Below are 22,060 nucleotides of genomic sequence, written 5' to 3'. Positions count from 1 at the left end.
GCTATCACAACTCCTACCAATGTGCCTATTACCAATCTAGCCCTACGATATGTGTTTGCAGGATCTGCCATCTTCGGAATATACTCAATGTCCAATACAGTCTCTGAAAGGGTAAGTCTCTTTCTCATTAATGTCTCTTTTTGTGAACGTTGGCAAAACCTCCCTAACTTTTTCTTCGTTCTACAACGGAAAGTCCCTAATTTTATTCTTCATTCACTCGGATCTAGGTTATCTTCTTTCTCCTGCTTTACAACACTCTTGAATCAGTCCAACATAACTGCTGGTCCCAACAGTTCCAGGACCCCCTGCAATATCTCGAGCTTAAGGATGACCAGTTCTTGTGGATCCGGCACAGCTGTAAACGTCGGGAACTCCAAGTTGTCCAAGATCATACCACGAATGACGCTCAGAAATGGTGGACTCGGAACGTGGATAGTCAGGACTCCTTCGATCTCTAATCCCGGAACTTTCAGCAACACCTCCACTCTCTGGAGCGGAACACTGTTGACCAATGTCATCGACCTCAATCTTCCCGTGCTCGGTAAACCTGGCATCAGTCACTGGATATGCCCACTCTGGTGAGGCGTACTTCCGACTTGGCACTCTAGTTCTCTTTGACCTTCTCAGAGTACCTTGAGGATGCTCCTCGTCGCTTGATTCTTCTTCTGGCTCTTCCGAAACTGGTGCAAGATCTGTGCTTGGCGCCAATCTGAGATTTACCCGTTTCTGTCTTGCGGGCCAAACCCTCTCTGCTTCTGTGGCACCTCCGGTCTTCCCCTCAATATCCTGTGCACTGGTCTCTTCCTCCTCGGCAGAACTCGACTCTGTACTGCCCACTGCACCTCTTATTTCTTCTCCTGTTTCTGGTTCTGTGCTTCTCTCTCGTTCTCCTTCAGTTTGATTCAGTGCACCATCAGCTGCTTCAGCAACCCTTACAGCTTGACTGGCCCTCTCAGGTGGTTCTGTAGGCTCTGCTGAGTTTTCGTTCTCGAGAGGGGCTGTATCTTCTAAGGGTGCTGGAACTCTACGGGTATGGGAAGCATGTACCCAGTTCGGTAACCCTCCACACTTGACTGCTGTGTTCGTGATGAGGATCACTTGAAACGGGCCTCGCCACCTAGCATCCAAGCAACTCTTCCTCACGTGCTTGCGGACTAGGACCCAATCGCCTGGACATAGGTCGTGGCACAGGTCACTCGCAGCTGGAACCGTTGCTGTCTGCACCTGCTGAGACACAGAACGGACCACGTCAGCAAGGCCTTTACAATAGTCCAAAATCATATCATCAGTGATATTTATCAGAGCAGTGGCAGGTATTGCAGGCAAACGCATCGCCCTCCCCATGAGGATTTCATGTGGTGACAATCCAGTCCTTCTATCAGGCACACTTCGGAGGCTCATGAGGACCAAAGGTAATGCGTCGGGCCATTTCAGAGACGTTGACGAACACACTTTCGCCATCCGAGCCTTCAGAGTTCCATTCACCTGCTCCACTATCCCTGAAGCTTCGGGTCTATAGCTACAATGTAATCTCTGATCTATATTTAAGGCAGCACAAAGCAACTTCATGACTTCACTGTGGAAATGAGTTCCTCTGTCCGATTCAAAGGACGTCGGGAACCCGTACCTTGGAATGAGTTCTCTCAATAATAGTTTTGCTACCGTGAGTGTGTCACATCTGCGTGTAGGGTATGCCTCCACCTACCTGGAAAAGACACATACTATCACTAATATGTACCTCAACCCATTACACTTCGGCATTTCAACGAAATCCAGCTGCATCCTATTGAAAGGTCCACCTGACCTCCCTATGTGACTCAACGTCACAGCTGTCCTCTTTCCTACATTCATCTGTTGACAAGTGACACACCTCTGGCACACGGTTTCAGCCACCGCCCGAAACTTCGGGTTGTACCAAGTCTGACGAAACACTCTCATCATTGCGTCTCTACCAAGATGTACAGCACCATGTATCATCCTCGCCATTGGATTCAATAAACATTCCGCTCGTCCATCATTCTAAACCCATACATCCACATCTCCTTTCTCGCACCCAGCTCGTATCCAACTGTCTCGCTCCTGATCCTTGACCCCTTCCTGAAGCTGCTTCAGTTCCTCCAATGTGTCTGCCATTGCTAACATTTGATCATACACCGTTTTCTCCTCAGTTTCCTCAATATGAGTCTCCGTGAAATTACATCCCTGCTCTGCACAAAACCGGGCTACTTCGTCGGCATAGTTGTTACCCAATGAAACAAAGTCATTTCCCTTCGTGTGTGCAGCACATTTAACAACAGCAATTTCATCAGGACCCTGCAATGCTTCAAGCAATTTTCGCACATAGTCACCATTTCTTATGGGTGAACCTGAAGACGTCATAAACCCTCTCTGGGACCATAGTTGTCCGAAGTCATGAACCACACCAAACCCATACTGGCTGTCCGTGTAAATCGTTACACGGACCTTATCAGCAGCCAAACAGGCACGAGTCAGAGCAATAAGCTCAGCCACCTGCGTGGAGTGTACTCCTTCTAAACAAGCGGCCTCAACCACCCCCGTGATGGTGCATACAGCAAACGCTGCTCTCAATCGACCGACACTGTCTCTTAAGCATGAACCGTCCACAAAGAAAATCTCATCTGAAACTGGGAGCGGTTCATCAACAATGTCAGGTCTCGGTTTGGTGCACAGTTCAGTCACATCGAGACAATCGTGGTCCTCACAATCTCCATCATCATCTACATTTGGGACAGGTAACAATGTAGCAGGATTTAAAACAGCACATCTCTTCAATATCACATTATCGGCTGCAAGAATAACTTGCTCATAACGAGTCAGCCTATTATTCGTGAGGTGCTGTGTTTTAGTCCTAGTCATCAACAGCTCAACAGAATGTGGCACATGTACAGTAAGAGGATGACCCATTACAATGCTCTCACATCTTTCGATGCTGACACCTGTTGCCGCAACGGATCTGAGACATCCGGGCAACGCAGAAGCTACTGGATCTAAAGTAGCTGAAAAATAGGCAACTGGTCTACGGACACCTCCATGGTTCTGTGTTAACACTGCTAATGCGCAACCTTCTCTTTCGCAGCAGAACAATGCAAATGCCTTGTTGTAATCCGGCATTCCCAACGCAGGAGCGCTACATAAGGCTTCTCTCAGACTCAGAAATGATTTCAAACAATCGTCGTCCCATGGTACCGGATCACTTACGTCCTTTCGTGTCAGCCGCTGTAAAGGCTTCGCTTCAAAGGAAAAGTTTGGGATCCACTGGCGGCAATAGCCCACCATTCCCAAAAACATTCTAACTTCCCTCTGCGTCAAGGGAACTGCATTCTCAGAATCGCATCAATGCGATCTGGAGACACCTTCCTTTTACCCTTCTTAATTCTGTGCCCCAAATACTGTACCTCAGGTAAACAGTATTGCAGCTTGTTTGGGGACACCTTGTGACCATTTTCTCCCAGGAAATTCAACAACGCAATCGTATCAGTCCTGCAAGCATCTTCTGTTTCTGACGCAACAAGCAGATCATCAATGTATTGCACTAAAACAGAGTTTTGTGGCAACACAAGACTTTCAAGATTTTTCTTCAACAGTTGATTAAAAATCGATGGGCTCTCCGTATACCCCTGTGGAATACGACACCATGTTAATACACGATTTTCTAATCTAAATGCAAAAAGAACTCTGCTCTCTTCATGTAGGGGAATCGAAAAAAATGCTTGACACAAGTCAATCACTGTGAACCATTCAGCTTCACATGGGATCTGGAACAGTATCACAGATGGATTCGGTACCACTGGACAACATGGAACAACTATGTCGTTTATTTTTCGCAAATCTTGTACGATCCGGAACTTCCCACTTGGCTTCTGCAATCCCATTATAGGCGAATTACATGGACTACCCATGATTTCCACCAGTATTCCCTGCTTAATCATAGACTCGATCACAGGTTTAATCCCTGCAATCGTCTCAGGGGATAATTTATACTGAGGGGTCCTCGGTAATTCCACGTTTGGCTTGATCTGTATCCTCACTGGTTCCACTCCCCTGACTAAACCAATTTCCTCTCCACTAAGGTCCCACACGTCAGCCGATACTGACTCCCTCAAATCATGTGGAAGCTCCTCCACCGTCAAAGCTGGGTACATTTCCACGCACACCCGCTGATTTGCAACCTTAAAGGTCGCGTCATCGTCCCTTGTCTGTACCTCTACTCCTTTCGGGGTACAGTAGATTGTGCAATTGAGCTTACACAATAAGACTCTCCCCAACAAACAAACGGGACTAGAATCGCACACCACGAACTGGTGTCGGTCTCTAAAATTTCCTATCCTGACTGGAATCGGTTCTGTCAAAGGGCTAACTAGCCTCTTATTCGCCACCCCAACGACCTGCATACTTTCCCCAGAAAGGGCTACCCCCGGAACTACTGCCGATTTTATAGTCGACCTAGTAGCCCCCGTATCAACCAAAAAGGTAGTAGGGTGTCCGTCAAGCTCCGCTTCCACAAAGGGTCCTCTCTGATCTACTTCTAAGATGGCCCTAAGTATGCAGTCATCGTCTCGGCCTGAACTCAACCGGGCCAGGAAATCTGTATCCTTCTCCTCGCTTACTTCAAACATGGGCATCTGCAAATAAGTTCGAGCTCCCTACTGTATGTTCTGTATCCTGGGTGGCTGTGGAACCTGCACTTGCGAAATGCTGGTCCCCCCTTGCATCATTCTCGGTGTAGTCACCGTCTGTACCTGTTGCGCCCCAGGGACCTGAGCTATTCCTCCCTCTATCTGTTGCTGGTTGTAGGGGTTCAGGGGACACTCGCGTCTCCAGTGTCCCACCTGGTGACACTGGTGACAGGCAGTCGTCTTTTTCAGTATCGCTACATCCATGCCTGTCCTAGGGTCTATAGGCCTTGGCCTTCCCTGACCCTGCACGTTCTGATTTCCTACCTGATAATTTCCCTGTCTCCTTACCACTGGACCCCCATTCGGCGGTCCCTGAGCAGCCTGCATCTGTATAAGCAACAAATTATCTTTCATCTTCTTGTGTTTTGACTCAATTTCATCCGTGCAGTACCTGGCGTACCGTAAGATTTCATCCACAGGCTTTTTCTGCCAACAGATCAAATGCTGCTGTATCATGAGATTAACCTCGGGCTTCAAACCCAACACAAACTTAGAAACAAACTGTCCCATATCATTCGTTTCCAACTCGTCTAGACCACTGTACTGCTTAAAAGCCTTCAAGAGTCTCTCATAAAACTCATGTACTGTCTCCTTTGGTTCCTGCACTGTCCTGTCTATTTTCACCCAATCAATGTCTTGGGGTGAAACCTTCGATTTCAACCAGGTAATTACTTTAGCATACAGCCTCATCACCGCTGGCGACGGACCATTCGTAATCGTGTTCCTATCAGGCTCATAGTCCGGCCAATCAACAGCAACCTTGCATGTGTTCCACAGATCTCCTGGAACCACAATATCAAATAAGGTATTCAGGTCGATCCATAATACCTTCGAAATCTTAACAAAGCGCTCAACCGGCTTGTACCATTCTGCAGGCTTCTCCCTGAGCCTGGGAAAATCGTTCGTAAATGATGCCAAATCTCCCCTGCTCCATGGTACATGCACATATCCTCCATTTGCGACTTCCCTCAACGGGAAGGTTTTTGCCAGTAGCAACCCTTCACCCGGAGCTCCTCCTTCTGCTCCCTTAGAGGTCTTTTTCTTAGACCATTTCTCCTCCCATTTATCAAGCGTCAGCCATGGTCGCATGGCTAGAATCAGTTCTCAGGCATGCGACCTTAACCCAACAACCCTTTTCCCCTCCAACTCCCGCTCAGTATAGTGCATCCTATGACTTCTTTGCAACGCCCTAGTCTTGGATAAATCCACATCATATTCTTTCGCCAATCCCCTTAATTTCTCATGTGCAATTCGTGCTTTACGAGTCACATCCTTCGCTACAAAGAACAGCTCATCCGGATTGTAGGATACTATTCTCTCGAGAGGTAGACTTCCATATATTATTTCATCTACCTCTGTCTTGAGCCTTACTATGTCTATCATCCCTGCTTTCAAGGCTCCTCTCAACACCTGGCAACTTGCTCCATGTCTCTCGTCATATTCACATTCCGGCTCCTTCTCTTTCCTCTCTTCTGGTGCTTCTATAGGAGCAGAATAACTCCTAAAGTTATCCCGATCTCTCTCCGATTGGACCGCATTTGGGTTCAAATGCCTCTCTGACAGTACCCATGACCTTAAATCTGATCTCGATTCCATCAGATTTCTCGGCCTCACCGATCTCTGTTCCTCTCCGCCCCTAGAGGTATCCGACACCGCTACCAATGGTGTACTCCATTGTACAGGGCTGGGAGGTCGGACCATTGCGCCCTCCAACCCACTTTCCTCTCTTTCCCTTCTCGTTCTTTCTGCTACCTGTTCGGACCTCTCCCTTTCCTCCGATTCCGGACTATAGATCGACACAATCGGTCCAATGGTGACCGGTACCCTCAATGCATCCGGTAACCTCATCTCTCTCTCAATCCTCCCACTAGCCTCCGACTGACTCCGTGGGCTCTCTGTTCCAAACGAAACCAACCCTTCCACTCGAGTCTCGGGTTGAATCGTTACCCTTCTAGTTTCCCCTCTCTCACCCCACCTGTCATCTGCTTCCTCTGGATTGTAAGGAGGTGGCCTCTCCTCCAACAATCTTTCCAATACTCCGTCATCAGAATCACTTTCTTCATCCTGTGCTTTCACATGCCTTATCCCCGTCGAGTCTATCAGTAAGGGATACAGTTTCTCTTCCTCAATTGCCTGCACTCTCCATCTTTTCTCCGCTGCATCCCACCTGGCATCTTGGAATGCCCTGATCGATTTTCTCATCCTTTCCTGACTCCTTCCCTTTTCTTTGTCATGCGCGGCTCTAATCCACGCATGTAGTGCTTCAAACTGTGTTGGTCTTGGCAAGGGTCTTAAGGACCCCATCACCGACTTCAGCTGGTACAGCACCGCTAGTCTAAATGAGCCATACCTCGGGAAAGCTAGTTCCCCTTCACCTTGCGTAATCTTGTGCCAATTCTCGATCCAAACTATGGTATGTAACCCCACATTCTTTGCCATGTAATGTGCTGGGGTATCCTCGGGAGGGGCTTCTTCTCCCTCTCGAGTAACCACATGCTTGTCGCCTCTACACAATTCTCGTAAAACTTTAAACCACTTCATGACAAACAAATTCGATCTCGCGCTCTAGTTACTTCCTGCTCTTTAATCCTCCAATAACAGCGCGACTCACACCAACCGGCCTATCACAGCGCGACACTCTCTGACGTCACCTTCCTCCGTTCGCAGCAGTTCCCTTTTCTCACCACGTCTCACACCTACACTCGTCCCATTCATACGCTGAAGTAACCAATTAAGTTACTTCTCTGGCTGTCCGTCCACAGCCTCTGACTGTACGTCCACAGTCTCTCGAAATTGTTGACCTCGGCTGGCAACCGTCTGTCCCCGTCCGGGCAGACAGATCGCCTCTGATAGGTTACTAACACTCCGATCCACACACAACAACCCACGACCAGCGTTAAGTTGCCATACACACACACATTCGCTCCCCCTATCTCGGTCCAGGTGATCGATGGTACCTCACGATCTCCTTTGGGTGGTCAACAAAATCTATCTCAGGTGTCTACTACACCACAACTCCCGGGCTGCGCGCGCTCACAGCCTGATCTCACAATCACTCAACATACACATCAACTCCGCAAGACATCACACAACGAATCAACATCGCAATCTACAACATCTCGATTTGTTCATACTCACTCCTGGAACTGCTGCTTCCTGCTGTACTGCTACTCGTCGTCGATGCTCGTCTGCCGCCGTCGTCTCCCGCTCACCATCTGATGATTCACCATCACCTATCGTCTATGGGCCTCAAGGATCACTTATCCTTATCTAATCTAATCGTCCCTCGCTATCGGAAGTAACCATCCGTCTCTGCTACCAACTGCTCCGGCCCATTTTAGTATCCGTCAATTACCTACTAGAACCCACTCTGGTCGGATGGAACTTTTTACTTGCCCAATAGCGTGGAGGGAATAAACACAATTATCGAAGAATGCTATCCGCAATTTGTCATAATCAAGGACTCGAGACTTAATCTCTTGGCTCTCTGGCTTTTATTATCAGCATAAAGATTTGAAGATACAAACTCCTCAATACGAGGCACAACAAATACATAGGCACTTACACAAATGCTACTCTACGAAGAATCCGCATACGACTAAAAATAACTAAAAGCACAATTTCTAACAGCATGAGGTAGAAAACTAACAAGCCAATGTCGATATTAGGGACACTGGACCATACCATCTCTGTTCCTACTCTGTACTAGATGACATCCCTACTTAGCAATCCCTTGAGACCCTCAAAATCGAGAAAAGGTGTCAGAGTGAAACTTCCTAAGAAGTCTTCACTTAGAGAGCTTTATCTAAGATTTCCCCTTCTAGCTCCTCGCCTAACTCTTCTCCGCTCTGGGCTGCTCTGTTCTGCTCTCCACCCTCAGGGCGCTTTCCCTAATACAGAACCCCAAGTCCCAGACCACGCCCTTTTGCACCTCCTCTTCAGCCGGGTCGTCTTTCAGTAAATTTCCATCGAGCGCTGTCCAGTTCCATCGTCCATCCGCTTGGCCTTGAGTCCCAGACACCATCCACACTAGGAGTTACGATTGGCGCATTCCAATGCACTCCCATGTCTGGCTTTAGCTACATAAGTCAATTCGTGAACAAAGAACTTCTCTACTAACGAGCAACTGTCCTTGCACCTGGAGTGAGATCATGGAATGTAGACATACTTCACATCTTTTAACCTTGCAATTTACTACAGCCTAAAACCTCTACTAGAATAAATCCTCTTGGCCTATTGCCCTCGGCTAACATAAGAAAATACCAGGCCTTTCGCCTCAACGATATATGTGAATTCTGGCCACTACTTCGGTTACACAAACATGCCTAAATCAGGCTATTGACATTTACGTCTTTCTTTTCATGTATGTTTAAGCTAATCAGTCTACAATCACGTATTCTAGGCTACACATTTTAACATCGCCTGGAGTTTATATACCAAGCTCTTATGCATTTCTCTAATACATTCACAATATGCTTGTACATAGCTAACACTTCTATTTAAATCGATATAGGTTATACAATTCTTAATACATTGCACACAAAATACCTAAATTCACATTTGATTATATGCGGGTGCCAACTAACGATGAATATGATGCACCCCTACAATTTTTAACATTTTAAGCGCTACATCATCAGTGTTCACTTTCCCATGTTCCAGCATGTCAACCCGTGTCCCATTGGAAGGACAGGAGTCGCAATGCAGTGATAAGTGGCTCAATATGGCAGGGACGTCGGAGGGACCATGCAGGCTTCCATGCTGGTGAATTGGTCACTTGTACATGCTTCGCCAGGGCTGTTCACACCGGTCCCAGCATGCTCGAGACGCTAATTTTCTTGAAAAACAGCTACCATTTAAATGGAGATCTTTAAAAAAATGAGCCAGTTCAGTCACACTAACGTGGGGGCTGTTCCACTGTCTGGAGCGATCCTCACTGTTGGAACAGCAGGAGGTGTCTCCACCAATAGCATGTCCCTCATTCTAGGACACACTTAATAGGGCAGTTACACTATAAAAACATGGGACATGGATCTGTGTGTATGTCTGCACATTTTCTACTAGCCCCAACTCTAAATTACATAGTTAATATTAAAATTGGACTTAGTCTTAAATCTCTGGATTTGCTGGTCTTGCTTAACTCTGAATATTCTCTGTAAAAAACATAATTTAGCCTTATGGAGTTTTAACTAAGCCCCATCTGAAGTGAATCAAGAATAAAGCTCCCAGAATTAACCCATTTGTGTGTGTGATTTTTTTTGTAATAAAACCTTAAACTATCATCAAGGTATCCTCGTGTCAGGAGGAATCATATATCCCCAACCTAGGGTACGCGATCTCACTCACCGAGGACTCATCTCACACCTTTGACCAGTCACCAGCGGCTTACTTTCAGCCAATTACAGAAGCCTGCAGAGGTCACTTCTCTCCACCTCAGCAAGTGCAGTGATCCCAGCTGTGGACTCTGCCCCCACAAACCCTTGTTATCAGGTATGTCATGTCCATACCTGTCAATCAAATGGCTCTTGAACGAGAGCGAGACCATATGCTTCAGAGGGGGATCCCATTAAAGTCAGTGACAAAAGGATGCTGCAGGTTCGCAAAGGTGACCTCATGGAATTCTGTGGACGCGCATTGCGTTCCAGGAGGTTGTCGGTTACAGAAAAGAGCGTGACACCCGCCGTATGAGGACGAGATGGCGGACATATTATTCTAATTCTTACATAAACAAAACAATGTTACACACACAGTGCATGAACAAGTCATGCGAAAGTCACGATTTAAACAGTTGTCATGATTATATTTTGCCAGGGGGCTGGCTACCTCACAAATAAATGCATGTCCCAAACGTGGGAACAAAACACGTATTTTAACACTTTCACTCCAGACACCCGTGGGCCTTAACTTTAAGAAATATGGGAACCCTCTGTGCGCATGGCTGCTTTGGACGTAGGTCTGTCTTTTTGTATTTTTAATTTACATTTAGGCAGAAGACCTAGGCATTAAACAATATCCCTGTTAAAGCCCCCCCACTGCCCTCCCGCCTACGCCTTACCTGTAACTGCACACCCGCCCGCGGAGCAGCAAGCCCTACCCGCCTGTATCAGGAGAACGAACGGCAAGTCGAACTTTGTTTTGGTGTCTTCTGCTTTGTTCACATGACTTTCCCCATTACCACCAAGCCCCGCCCACTGCAGTCAGCATTTCCTTAGGACCGCAGTTTAAAGGGTCCACGCTGCCGATCGTGGCGGCCAGGGAGGAGACGCGTGTGATCTGATTACGGACGTCAAGGAGAGAAGTGATTTACTACCCACCCTTAACTCACCCAGAAAAAACACGTTGGTTGAATATGAGTGACGGGTGGACTTTACAGCGGTTTTCAAATGATTTGGCTGAAAATGCACAGTCGACAGCCAGCGTTCAAAAACAGTTGTGGGGAGGGAGGGAACTGGTATACGCAGGGCTTGAAGTTGGCTGGGTCTCTTACGGTCTGGGACCCTTTAGTAATTCAAAACGTACAATGAAACGTGTGCTCATATTCTTGTCCTGAATTTTACTGACAAATAAAACGGATCCAGTTCTGAACAATGAATGTAAAAACAAGCATTGGCCGCACGCGCGCCTCGCGCTTTAAGTTAAAAAAAAAAAAAAGACAAGCCCGGCGGAGCGTGGCGCGCGCGCGCTTGGGGTGGGGGAGCAAACCCTTTGAAGTGCTCCCAAAAAGTGAAGTGCATGGCGGCACCAAGCGCGTGATTGTGCGCGTGCTAGCAATGTAATCCGCTTTTTTGGGAGCACTTTTAAAAGCCCCTATAGTCTCGCTTTGCGATCGCTTACGCGATAGCAAGGCGAGACCTAAAAAGGTGGGACATGCAGACGCCTTTAGCCATTTGCATGCTTTCATTAGTTAAAGACACACGCAAAAGCCAATCCTATGTGTGGGAGGAGTCAGACCTACTCGGAGTAGTTACAAGAAGCCTCCCATAGAGCAGTACATGCGCACTACGCTAGGCTCAACCTAAAACAAGCATTTGCAATGCAATAGGTCTCGCATTTATAAGAGTTTGAGCTATTGGCATTGTAAAATTACAATGCCTTTTATTTATGTTTTGGTTTTAAAACAAATAAAAGTCATTGTCATTTACAATGTCAGTAGCATAAACTCGCATAAAAGCAGTGTATGGAGTGCAGCAGTGTGCGGCATGCAGCAGTGTGCGGTGTGCAGCAGTGTGCGGCGTGCAGCAGTGTTTCGTGTAGCAGTGTGAGGCATGCAGCACTGTGTGGCGTGCAGCGGCGTGCAGCAGTGTGCTGCGTGCAGCAGTGTCATGCAGTATGCAGCAGTGAGTAATGCAGCAGTGTTCAGCAGTGTGTGGCATGCAGCAGTGTGCGGCGTGCAGCAGTGTGTGCCGTGCAGCAGTGTGTGGCGTGCAGCAGTGTGTGGCGTGCAGCAGTGTGCGGCATGCAGCAGTGTGGGGTGTGCAGCAGTGTGGGGCGTGCAGCAGTGTGTAATGCAGCAGTGTGCGCAGCAGTGTGTGGCGTGCGGTAGAGTGCGGCGTGCAGCAGTGTGCGGTGTGCAGCAGTGTGCGGCGTGCAGCAGTGTGCGGTGTGCAGCAGTGTGTGGCGTGAAGCAGTGTTTCGTGTAGCAGTGTGAGGCATGCAGCACTGTGGCGTGCAGCGGCGTGCAGCGGTGTGTGGCGTGCAGCAGTGTGCGGCATGCAGCAGTGTGCTGCGTGCAGCAGTGTCGTGCAGCATGCAGCAGTGAGTAATGCAGCAGTGTGCAGCAGTGTGTGGCGTGCAGCAGTGTGTGGCGTGCAGCAGTGTGTGGCGTGCAGCAGTGTTGCGTGTAGCATTGTGCGGCGTGCAGCAGTGTGTGGCATGCAGCAGTGTGTGGCATGCAGCAGTGTGTGGCATGCAGCAGTGTGTGGCGTGCAGCAGTGTGTGGCGTGCAGCAGTGTGCGGCGTGCAGCAGTGTGCGGCGTGCAGCAGTGTGCGGAGTGTAGAATTGTGTGGCATGCAGCAGTGTGTGGCGTGCAGCAGTGTATGGCATGCAGCAGCATGCAACAGTGTGTGGCGTGCAGCGGCATGCAGCAGTGTGCGGCGTGCAGCAGTGTGAGGCGTGCAGCAGTGGATAAAGTGGATGGTGAGTCAGGGCACTCAGATCGGATTTGCTTGTAGGGTCCCAATTATAAACGTAAATCCGAAAATGATGTGGGCAAAATTATAGAAAGAGAAGACACAACGTACACATGAAAAAACTTAAAGAACAGTTTGTTTTCGCTATAACCATGCAATTAAAAGGTTTAGGCAGGTATAAGTGGCATCAGAATCTCTTCTACCATAGTTGAGGGGATTGCTTTCGATGCAAATACGCCATAGAAAGTCATAGCCGCTTGTTTTGTTACTCAGCAAGTTAGACTTTGAAGAGTTTTTTTATGCTGCGATTCTAGCTCCCCTGCACCCCACGGGCTTCGGTCGACCTTAGTACAATGCAGACTGTTACATGAACGGCGTCAGTATAAGTTCAAAAGTTCTGGCTAAGTTCATAGACGGTTGATTTTTTCGAGAGGTGCACTCGAGAAGCAGGAGAAGGGACAGGGCTTCACTTCGGGTCTGCCCGGCCGGTAAAGTGGATGGTGAGTCAGGGCACTCAGATCGGATTTGCTTGTAGGGTCCCAATTATAAACGTAAATCTGAAAATGATGTGGGCAAAATTATAGAAAGAGAAGACACAACGTACACACGAAAAAACTTAAAGAACAGTTTGTTTTCGACATAACCATGCAATTAAAAGGTTTAGGCAGGTATAAGTGGCATCAGAATCTCTTCTACAAAAAGCACTTTTATTCGACAAATGCATGTTTAACCCCTCCAGCTACCTATCTGTAAGATAGAGATATGCATCAAAATAGAAATACACCAGAGCCATAATTAAATCATTAGCGCGGCCGCGAAAGTGAATGTGATCGTGATTACGATCGCTACGGAGGAAAGACACATGGCGCTGCGCGCGTGCACGTTCACGTGCACTGTAGCTTTAGGCCACGGCAGCACTTTGAAAAGCCTGTATACAAAATGTCTCGGCCAGATCAGCGCAAGCGCTGGATCAGGCGAGACCTAAAAACTATCCACCATGCACCAAACAAACCTAACATTTTGCAGGATTATCTGCCCACTTAATATCACAAGTGTAAAATGTACACAAAACCACCCGAGGTAGAAAGCATTATTGTACACTACCACTGAGTGTGTGCAGATGAACTGATGCCTTATCACACCCCACAGGACGTTTTAGGGGCTGAGAATATAACATGCCCATGCTAAGAGCTAGTAAAGATATAGGGATCTTTGCTCAGCCAGAAGACTGCACCACTCCTCCTAAACCTCACATCGAGCCCGGTATATGTATGCAACTTCATATGGTTAATGTCCTGTGTGTAGTCAGGAGCATGGCATGCACCACTACCCAGCAGCCAACCTGCACCAGACTTGGACTTTAGGCACACTGCATTAACAGTAGTCCAGTAGCTCTTTGTCGGGTACCCTTTTGGGTACTGGGCTTGGCTAGTTGCAATGCCATGTTCCCAGGGCAGTGACCTTCAGTGAACAAATGGCAGGTTCTTCAAACAACATCGCTAGTGTGCCCACATTACAAAAATCTCCTATGGGACTCTCACACATAAATGTACGCATTGTGTAGCATGTATAATTATTCTTCCCCACATCCCTAAATGTGCATGAAAATGACCAAGGCCAAATTTAAGAGGAGAAATTTATGTTTGCAAAGAATAGACCCAAGTGTGGATCCCATATGCAGAACAAGTGCGGGCAGCGTATTAGTTAGGGGTGGAGAATAAGGAGAAATCCACCATACGGATAAAACAGAATGTAGAAATAAGAATGCCATTAGATATTCAAAGTACGTTTGTGACTCCTCCAGACTAATGTAACCATTTTTGGGGATGACGTAAGGGAAGTTTACATCTTGTTGGGCATTTCTGCAGTCTTATATCGGAATCAGTTGTGCCTACCTTACCTCCTCCATGGCTGAAGCAGACGTTATGATACCACCATATTTGTGTTACCTGGTACTCAGTTTGACTGACTAATGTGTTGTATAACCTGCTTTATATTTGGGATTCTAGACGAAACTCTCTAGTTTAATTTCCAACTTGTGAGTCAAATTGTTAGATGTCTCAAGTTTTCTTTGTGGATATTCCAAAAACATTGTATGGATTCGCACAAAAGATGTATAGAAACCAGAGGACTTGGTCTTCATGTCTAGCTTTGGGATAGTATTTTACACGTATGTGGTGTAGAAATTTGAAATCTGAGTGGGTTATTAGAAAACCGCCAATTGCTAAACATCCATGTGTCCACTATCTAAAAACCCAAAACTCAAACAGGGGAGGCTCAAGTTTGGTAGAATTGTTTTCTACTGATCTGCATTTTTGTCTTGTCAACAGTTAAGAAGATGCCATTAAGGGACAGTATAATGGATTACTTTTATTTAACAATTTTTCATCAAACGTTCTGGAAAAAATGTATTGATTGCTAAGATTCTTTTTGCTAATATGGGCAAATGTTTCCAGGCACCCCGTGAAAATACTAAATATATTTGAAGCTGGATTGGAACAGCACAGGTTAATTTTGCTGCCACCTACAGATTGCACCCTGTATTTAATGTGCACAGTACACAAACCTGGGTCTTGTATGATTGCTCCATCTTAAGACGCCTACATAATATTGCGACTTACCTGGATAAATCTTTAGATAAGTAACACATTGTTTATTGGATGGAAGGATCATGACGCTTTTCTCAAGTTCAGAAGATCTATGCACTAGCAATAAACACACCAGGATTACATCCCAGCCACACACTATTTCTTACAGCTGGGTTCATTCTCTTTCCTAGTTTCGTCGTGATGGAACAGATTTGGACGTCCTTGTTGCATGGACAGAGAAATACCAATACGCCTATCCAGTATGGTTTGGAGGATTCTCAACCTTTTTAGTCATTGTCCATCCTGAATATGCTAAGACAATGCTTGGCAGAGGAGGTAAGCCTGTATATTTTACTTCTTATGAATACATTGTTATTGTTTGCAAGTTGTATCTAGACAATCGGCATCCACCCAGAAAACTGTATTTCAGACGTTTGGGAAATGAGCTTGTGAATTCAGAAGTACCAGAGGAGATTTCAGAGACCTTGTACCAAGGCATACTATTTTATCCCATGCATGTGCATTATTCACAAGCTGAGCTGTGACAATGTGAGATACCATTCACTGTTTTGACATTGCTAATCAAGTCCCTGACCTGTAGAGGCCACTACCGAAGTCAAAGAATAATCTAGTTACTCAAGGATTGGCCTCTGACACCGGGGGCCCAATTAGCTCTAAGGTCTGTTTGGTGGTCACCCAGGTGATCAGCGCCCAACTTGTAGGCCATCTGGGACCATCAAACTAAGTTTACAGAGTTTCCAAATAGGTGGACAGAATTATGCAATCAGTGTGCCGCTGACTAAATAGCTTAGTGAGCTGATGGTCTTATGATGTAAATGTGTGTCAAACCTACAAGTCATATGTGTAACTCTGTGTGATGACATCATTTTATCCTTCTGAAATGGATAAAAGAATTGCAGCGTAGATTAGTACGAATATATCCAAAGGAACAAGGGAGCATTCTACCATTCAAACAAAAGCAGCAATATACAGATAAAGTTAAAACTAAATGAATGCATATTGTAGGAAAATGTCCGTTTTTGGTTGATCACCCCCATGTTCTGCCAGGTATTTCTGCTGGTTTTCTGTGTTGTATGTGCTCTGACCCCTAAAAACATGCAGACTGGGTATACACCTAATTGCCATAATTAACATACTTTTAAGTCCCTGGTATATGGTACAAAATGTACCCAGGGTCTGTAAGCTAAACGTCAAGTGGACTACAGAGCATATTGGGGCACCCCTAAAACGTCAACGCCAAACATGACTGCAGGCTTGCCGTCAGTAACAGGGCTGTGCAGGTTTAAACTGCAAATTGGACCTATCAAAAAGTGGGTCATATAAAAGTATAATGTTAAGACTGTCCTTTATATTGAGAGGCATACACAGCTATTTTTATTGTAGTAGGATTTGCTGTTAAATTGGAAAGCATTGGTAGTTATTATTAAAATGTAATAATGTTATCTCCACCTAGTAACCAGATAAAAAGTTTGTTCCTGGACTTTTTAAGATATTTATTAGAAACTACATCCTTGGTAATGTTGGATATGTAACAAACATCTTTTAAAATGTACTTTAAAAAGTTACCTTTTACTTGCCTAAAGCCTCTTGAACCCCATTTGCATGACGTTTAGAGTACATTGATGAGGTGTGAAATGGCTTCCAGAGCCGAGGCAAAGGGCTTGGGTGTGGGAGCCGCCCTCTTTCTCTGGCAAGATGAACATCTGGGCAGTGCCTAGGAGCTTAATTATCTTCATAGGGCCTGCCCTGTCACAGGGAAATGGATCTCACACCTAGGGTCACACCTGCGCCTGACCCTTCTATTATCCTTCTAGCCAGTCAGACACTAATCCTAGTGGGAGAGGAGCTGCCCCTAGAACCAGATTTGAGTGACCATAGGACACTGTTTGCTAATTTCTCTGGCCACACTTCTAGGGTGGGCACAGGTGCTTTGCACAAGGGAGGAAGAGTTCTGCCATGTTTGATTTACGCAGAGGGGGGCACTCTGGGATTATTTACAATAGGGCACACAGGAACAGCTGCAAAGGTGGGTAGGTTTACCATTGGGAACTTTTTCTCTATTGGCCAGGGTGGGGCCAGGAGTCCCTCTCTCCCACAAGCTAGTGCCAGCCATGAATGTGCCACCCCTGTGCACCCTCTTCAGAACACTACTGGACCTGTGGAAGACAGAAAAAGGACTGCACCTGCTGTTGTGACCTGCGAGGAGAACACTTCAGGGCTGGACCTGCTCCCACTTGTACCCATGACTAAGAAGTTGACTCTAAGGTTCACTTGGCTGACCTTCTGTTATGCTATAGGTACAAAAAAGCTGCAAGGAGCCTACTTTTCTCAAAGCCCAGCAGACTAGTTGCAACTGAATCTGCTCCGGACCCTGCTGGTGGCTTCTGTTGGAATGATGTATAACCACCAAAGTGCTGTTACTGAAGTCCTGGAATACTTAGCTGGTGTTTGAGTGTACTCCTCCTGCCTCACCTCAAAACCTAGACAGAAACTTTTTCAAGACTTTTTTCCTGGAGAACCCAACCGAAGACCAGAACAAACCGCGAAAGTGCTTTTGCGCTGGGCCAAAGATTGAGGTTTCCTCCACTCAGATTTTCTGCAGCTGCAAATCCATTTCAGAGGGGCATCTCAGAGAAGGTATCATGGAGCCCTGGTCGCCCACAGCTTTCAGCCTTGCCCCACTGGAAGAATCCGAGCTCCAGAAAAGTGACTAAGTCTGAAGGTAGAAATCCTTCCGGCCAAAAGAATCTGGCAGGTAAGGGACCATTCTTGGCCTCAAATTTTGAATTTCTCCCACTTTAAGATTACCCGCCAAAACTCAACAGCCTAACCAGGGCTTTGTCCAACGTCTCTTTGGCCTCGTGGAATCCAGCTAGGCCACAGCTTCCTGCCTTGCCCCACTGAGGTTTTTTGACTTTCATTTCAGAAATTAATTTAGAAGGTAAAATTCCGACTGGGACTAATCTGGTCTTTGTATCTAATCTGTTGGTCTGCCTTTACTCATACCTAGGTACCAATCAAGCGCATTCAGAGGACCATGGTTGGCGTTCAATGCTTTTTGGTGCTATTGTTTTCAAATATTTATAATTTGAAATGTCTGGTTCTCCTTATTGGATGTTTGTTATTTTGGTGTCATTTTGTTCATTAAAATATTCTCTATTTAAAAAAAATTAGAGTGGGTGGTGTTTTCACCCTTTTAACTTTTTTGGTACATATAAACGCTTAGCACTTTTTTAGGCTAAAATTGCCTGCTCTCTGCCATAGCTACCAAGTGTTGATCTCCAATTTAAATTACTGAATTATTGACTGTTACTAACAAGCATGGTGACATTATTACTTGGGGCAGAGTATCATCCATCCCCTGAACTAATCCACTTTCTCACCCACATACATTTTAATTTGAGATTATTAAAACAAAGAACACAAGCACACAAGTATCACTAATGTTATAGTGAAAATAGATAAAGACAGCACTAGGACATTTCTGAAAATAAAAAGGTCAAACACTGTTTTCCATCAAGGAGGAGATAGACTGCCCCAGAAAGTAAATGCAGTAACAGAAAAGCACTGTTTGGGGTTCAATTCTTGATACCTATGGCTCTTAACATGGAACAGCACCTTATATTTGGTAGTAGATGGTGGGAAGCCAAGGTTCTGCTGCACAAGTTAAAGTGTAGGGCATCCTTTTGGATGGTTTGTGGTGAGGTGGGCTATGCCTTATGGGATTGCTGTAGCATCTTGATGTTCAGGGCAACTAGTTAAAGCATGAGAAATAGAAATTATTATTAAAAGTTAATGCTTAATAATGTTAGACGTAATCAGCAGTTCGAAGAAATCAAGTTCTCTTACAGAACCCAGCACTACTTTGTTATGTACAGGAAATGGCAGCCTCTCTAGATGTTCTATGCAGCTATCTTTACAGACTTTAATTTTTCATACATCCAGTTTGCCTAGGGGGTACTATTGCCCCATATCTACCACACACAGCTGAAAGTTTTAGCAGTTTGTCTTTTTTCTCCTCCTCAAGCTCTCAGAAGAACCTTGAGGTCATTTATTCTGTCTATAACAAAGGCTGTCTGTAATTTGACAGAGAACTAAACGTATGGGCTACCACTTAACTTTTACAAGACCTTCAATGAAGTGGATTGCCCTATGTAACTCAACTTATTTAAAATTGTGATGACTGAAAATAACTATATCTAATGTAAATATAGTAAATAATGTCCGCTTTGAGGTTTTCTGTTCAATTTTTGAAGTGAATGTCGAAAGGAATCTGTACATTAATATCTTTCCAGTTGGCTAATGTTCCTTCCTGCGCTGCAATCTTGGTTTTGTAATAATAGTTTATCTCCTGAAACAGTTCAGCACAACAGTTTATTGGTTATACTTCTGGACTTTGCTCATGCAAAGCACAAACTTTCCAAAGGTGTGTCTTTATTTGGGGAAGGTGTTCCACTAGGACAAGTGGGAATGTTTCAAAATGTTGGTATCCCTTCTCTATTTGTGGGGGGTGTTAAGAAGTCATGCATGCTATGTCTATCTCAAAGTGCAAGGGTGGGATCCTTTATGCATTGAGAGGTGCACATGGTGATGAATGCCACTTTCACATGACCTTGTCGGAAGGCTTCTGCTTACCAGTAGGGACTGTGCATCTGTTGGACACCAAACATTGGGATAGTGCCAGACTGACTCTATGCACACCTTCAGGATATGATGGTCTATAGTCCTGCCAGCTCACGGTTCAACCATAAGTAACCCTACACCTACAAAGGTAACAAATGGATGGTGCATCTTCAGAACATGACAAACCTGACCACCAAGCAGTCAGTCACTCGTGCATACCCAAAGAAGTATACAAGAAGTACACAATGAAGAGGTTCAATATTTATTGCAGCATTGAGATTCTTGTATAATGTGTGCTGCAATGATGAATACACAGAAATAGATAAGTTATTAGCATCACAAGAACAGTCTAAAGGATAAACAATTCAACAATTGTTCTAAAGCAGAGTATATATGCTAGCATATAAGTACTGTGTATAGTTTACGCCTACTGTGCGCTCCCTAACCAAGTTGCCTAGGGCAGGTGATCTGCCAAAAACCTCTACTGGATGATCTGACTCCTATTATCTGAGGGTAAGTGTCTTCAGAGGCACATATTGGTCACAAGTTAGACATCTCCTCCTCGCAGAGGGAAACGAACAGCTGGGCTGGAATTCCAACAAACAGCTACCTCGCAGTGACAGCAGAGTGCTCCTCATTAGAACACAAAAATGCTCATGTATATATAATAAACAGATCCATGCTACTGTGCTGAGATCTCAGCCACACTGTAATTGTTTATCCTCTTATGATAGCTATGTCACTTAACGGACGATCAACAAACATTTGCTCAGTGAACTGTATCCATTGTATCCATTCATGATGTCGTGATAGCGCGCCTATGAATTTGAAATTTTGGCAAATGTGGTTTCTAAGAACCATATCCAGAACAGTCACGCAAATGTGTGTCAAAAGTCAACATGTAGAAAAGAAGGCAACTTAAGAAACATGTGCATGTAGAATAGCAGCAACTCTCCCTGCCCCTAATCGAGTCACGCACCACCCTCTTGCTTTGTATAGAGCACTTTTAGCAAATGACTGAAATCTGAACCTTGTAAATCTCCCTTTACGATCTAGCACTGTCTTTTCAGTTATGTTACATTATGTTAGAACTGGTGGTCTCTATTTGGCTGAGGTAGGTACCTTTGTCCAAATAGGGACCCTTGCTTTGAAGTCAGGGAAAGGAAGGGCACCTTCTCAGATAGCACCTGCTAACCTCCTCGGTAGCTTGGCACGAGCAGCCAGGATTTTCTCCAGGGCAAATGTGTAAAGTATTTGCAACCACGCTCACAGTAACAACAGTGATAACACCACAAATGGACACCACACGAGTCTCATAAAAACAATTATATGTTTATAAAGAAAAGATACGATGAGACCAAACGATAAACATCCAACATATGCAGATTTGTAATGTTTCAGCTTGCTGGGTATTAGGCCAGTATTAATGAGCCATTCTCGATGATCTAATGCAATCCTAATGCAATGCTATGCAATTCGTAATGCAACAATCAGGCAGTCCGTAATGCAAAAATAAGGCACTTCGTAATGCAACAATCGGGCCGTTCGTAATGCAAAAATAATGTATTTCGGCACCGATCGAGCTGCTCTGAACGGTCTCTATGCCACTCTTACTGACTCGCAGTCAGCTACTGCTAAAACATGCCCCCAACACTGTTATGATGAAAAATAAAATGCGGTTCCTCACTACGGCCCCGGTAATGCTACTCTTCTGCACGTACGGGCCGCAATATGGACTCGAGCGGAGGCTTGCGCTGGAAAGATGGGAAAGGACGAGAGTTTCTCCCATAGCCCGCACCCTGCCCCAGGCAGCGACACACACACTCTCGCGGAACGTTACCTGGGTGGTGTGATCTCACTCTCCTCTCCTCCTCCGGCTTTGGCCTCCAGTGCGACTTCGTTGATCTTGGGCAGTGGAACCCGGACCCCCGACGGTGATGGTTCGAGGTCTCTCCTTGGCAAAGGCAGGCTCGGGCCAGTGGCAGTGACTTCTCACAGCTC

General features: G+C 45.8%; 1 protein-coding gene across 1 annotated transcript in view; it reads left to right on the top strand.

Annotated features, from left to right (window-relative positions):
• Positions 1-22,060, top strand: part of LOC146835039 (cytochrome P450 4B1-like) — a 393,192-nt gene that overhangs the window by 99,211 nt on the left and 271,921 nt on the right. Inside the window, exon 2 of the mRNA XM_085602700.1 lies at positions 15,607-15,751. Coding sequence (XP_085458826.1) covers positions 15,607-15,751 — 145 coding nt within the window. The remainder of the gene's footprint in view (positions 1-15,606; positions 15,752-22,060) is intronic.

Source organism: Triturus cristatus, chromosome 4_2 (genome assembly GCF_964204655.1).
Source record: "Triturus cristatus chromosome 4_2, aTriCri1.1, whole genome shotgun sequence".
NCBI lineage: Eukaryota > Metazoa > Chordata > Amphibia > Caudata > Salamandridae > Triturus > Triturus cristatus.
The sequence above is the reverse complement of the archived record's forward strand: the minus strand, read 5'-3'. Positions and strand labels throughout refer to the sequence as shown.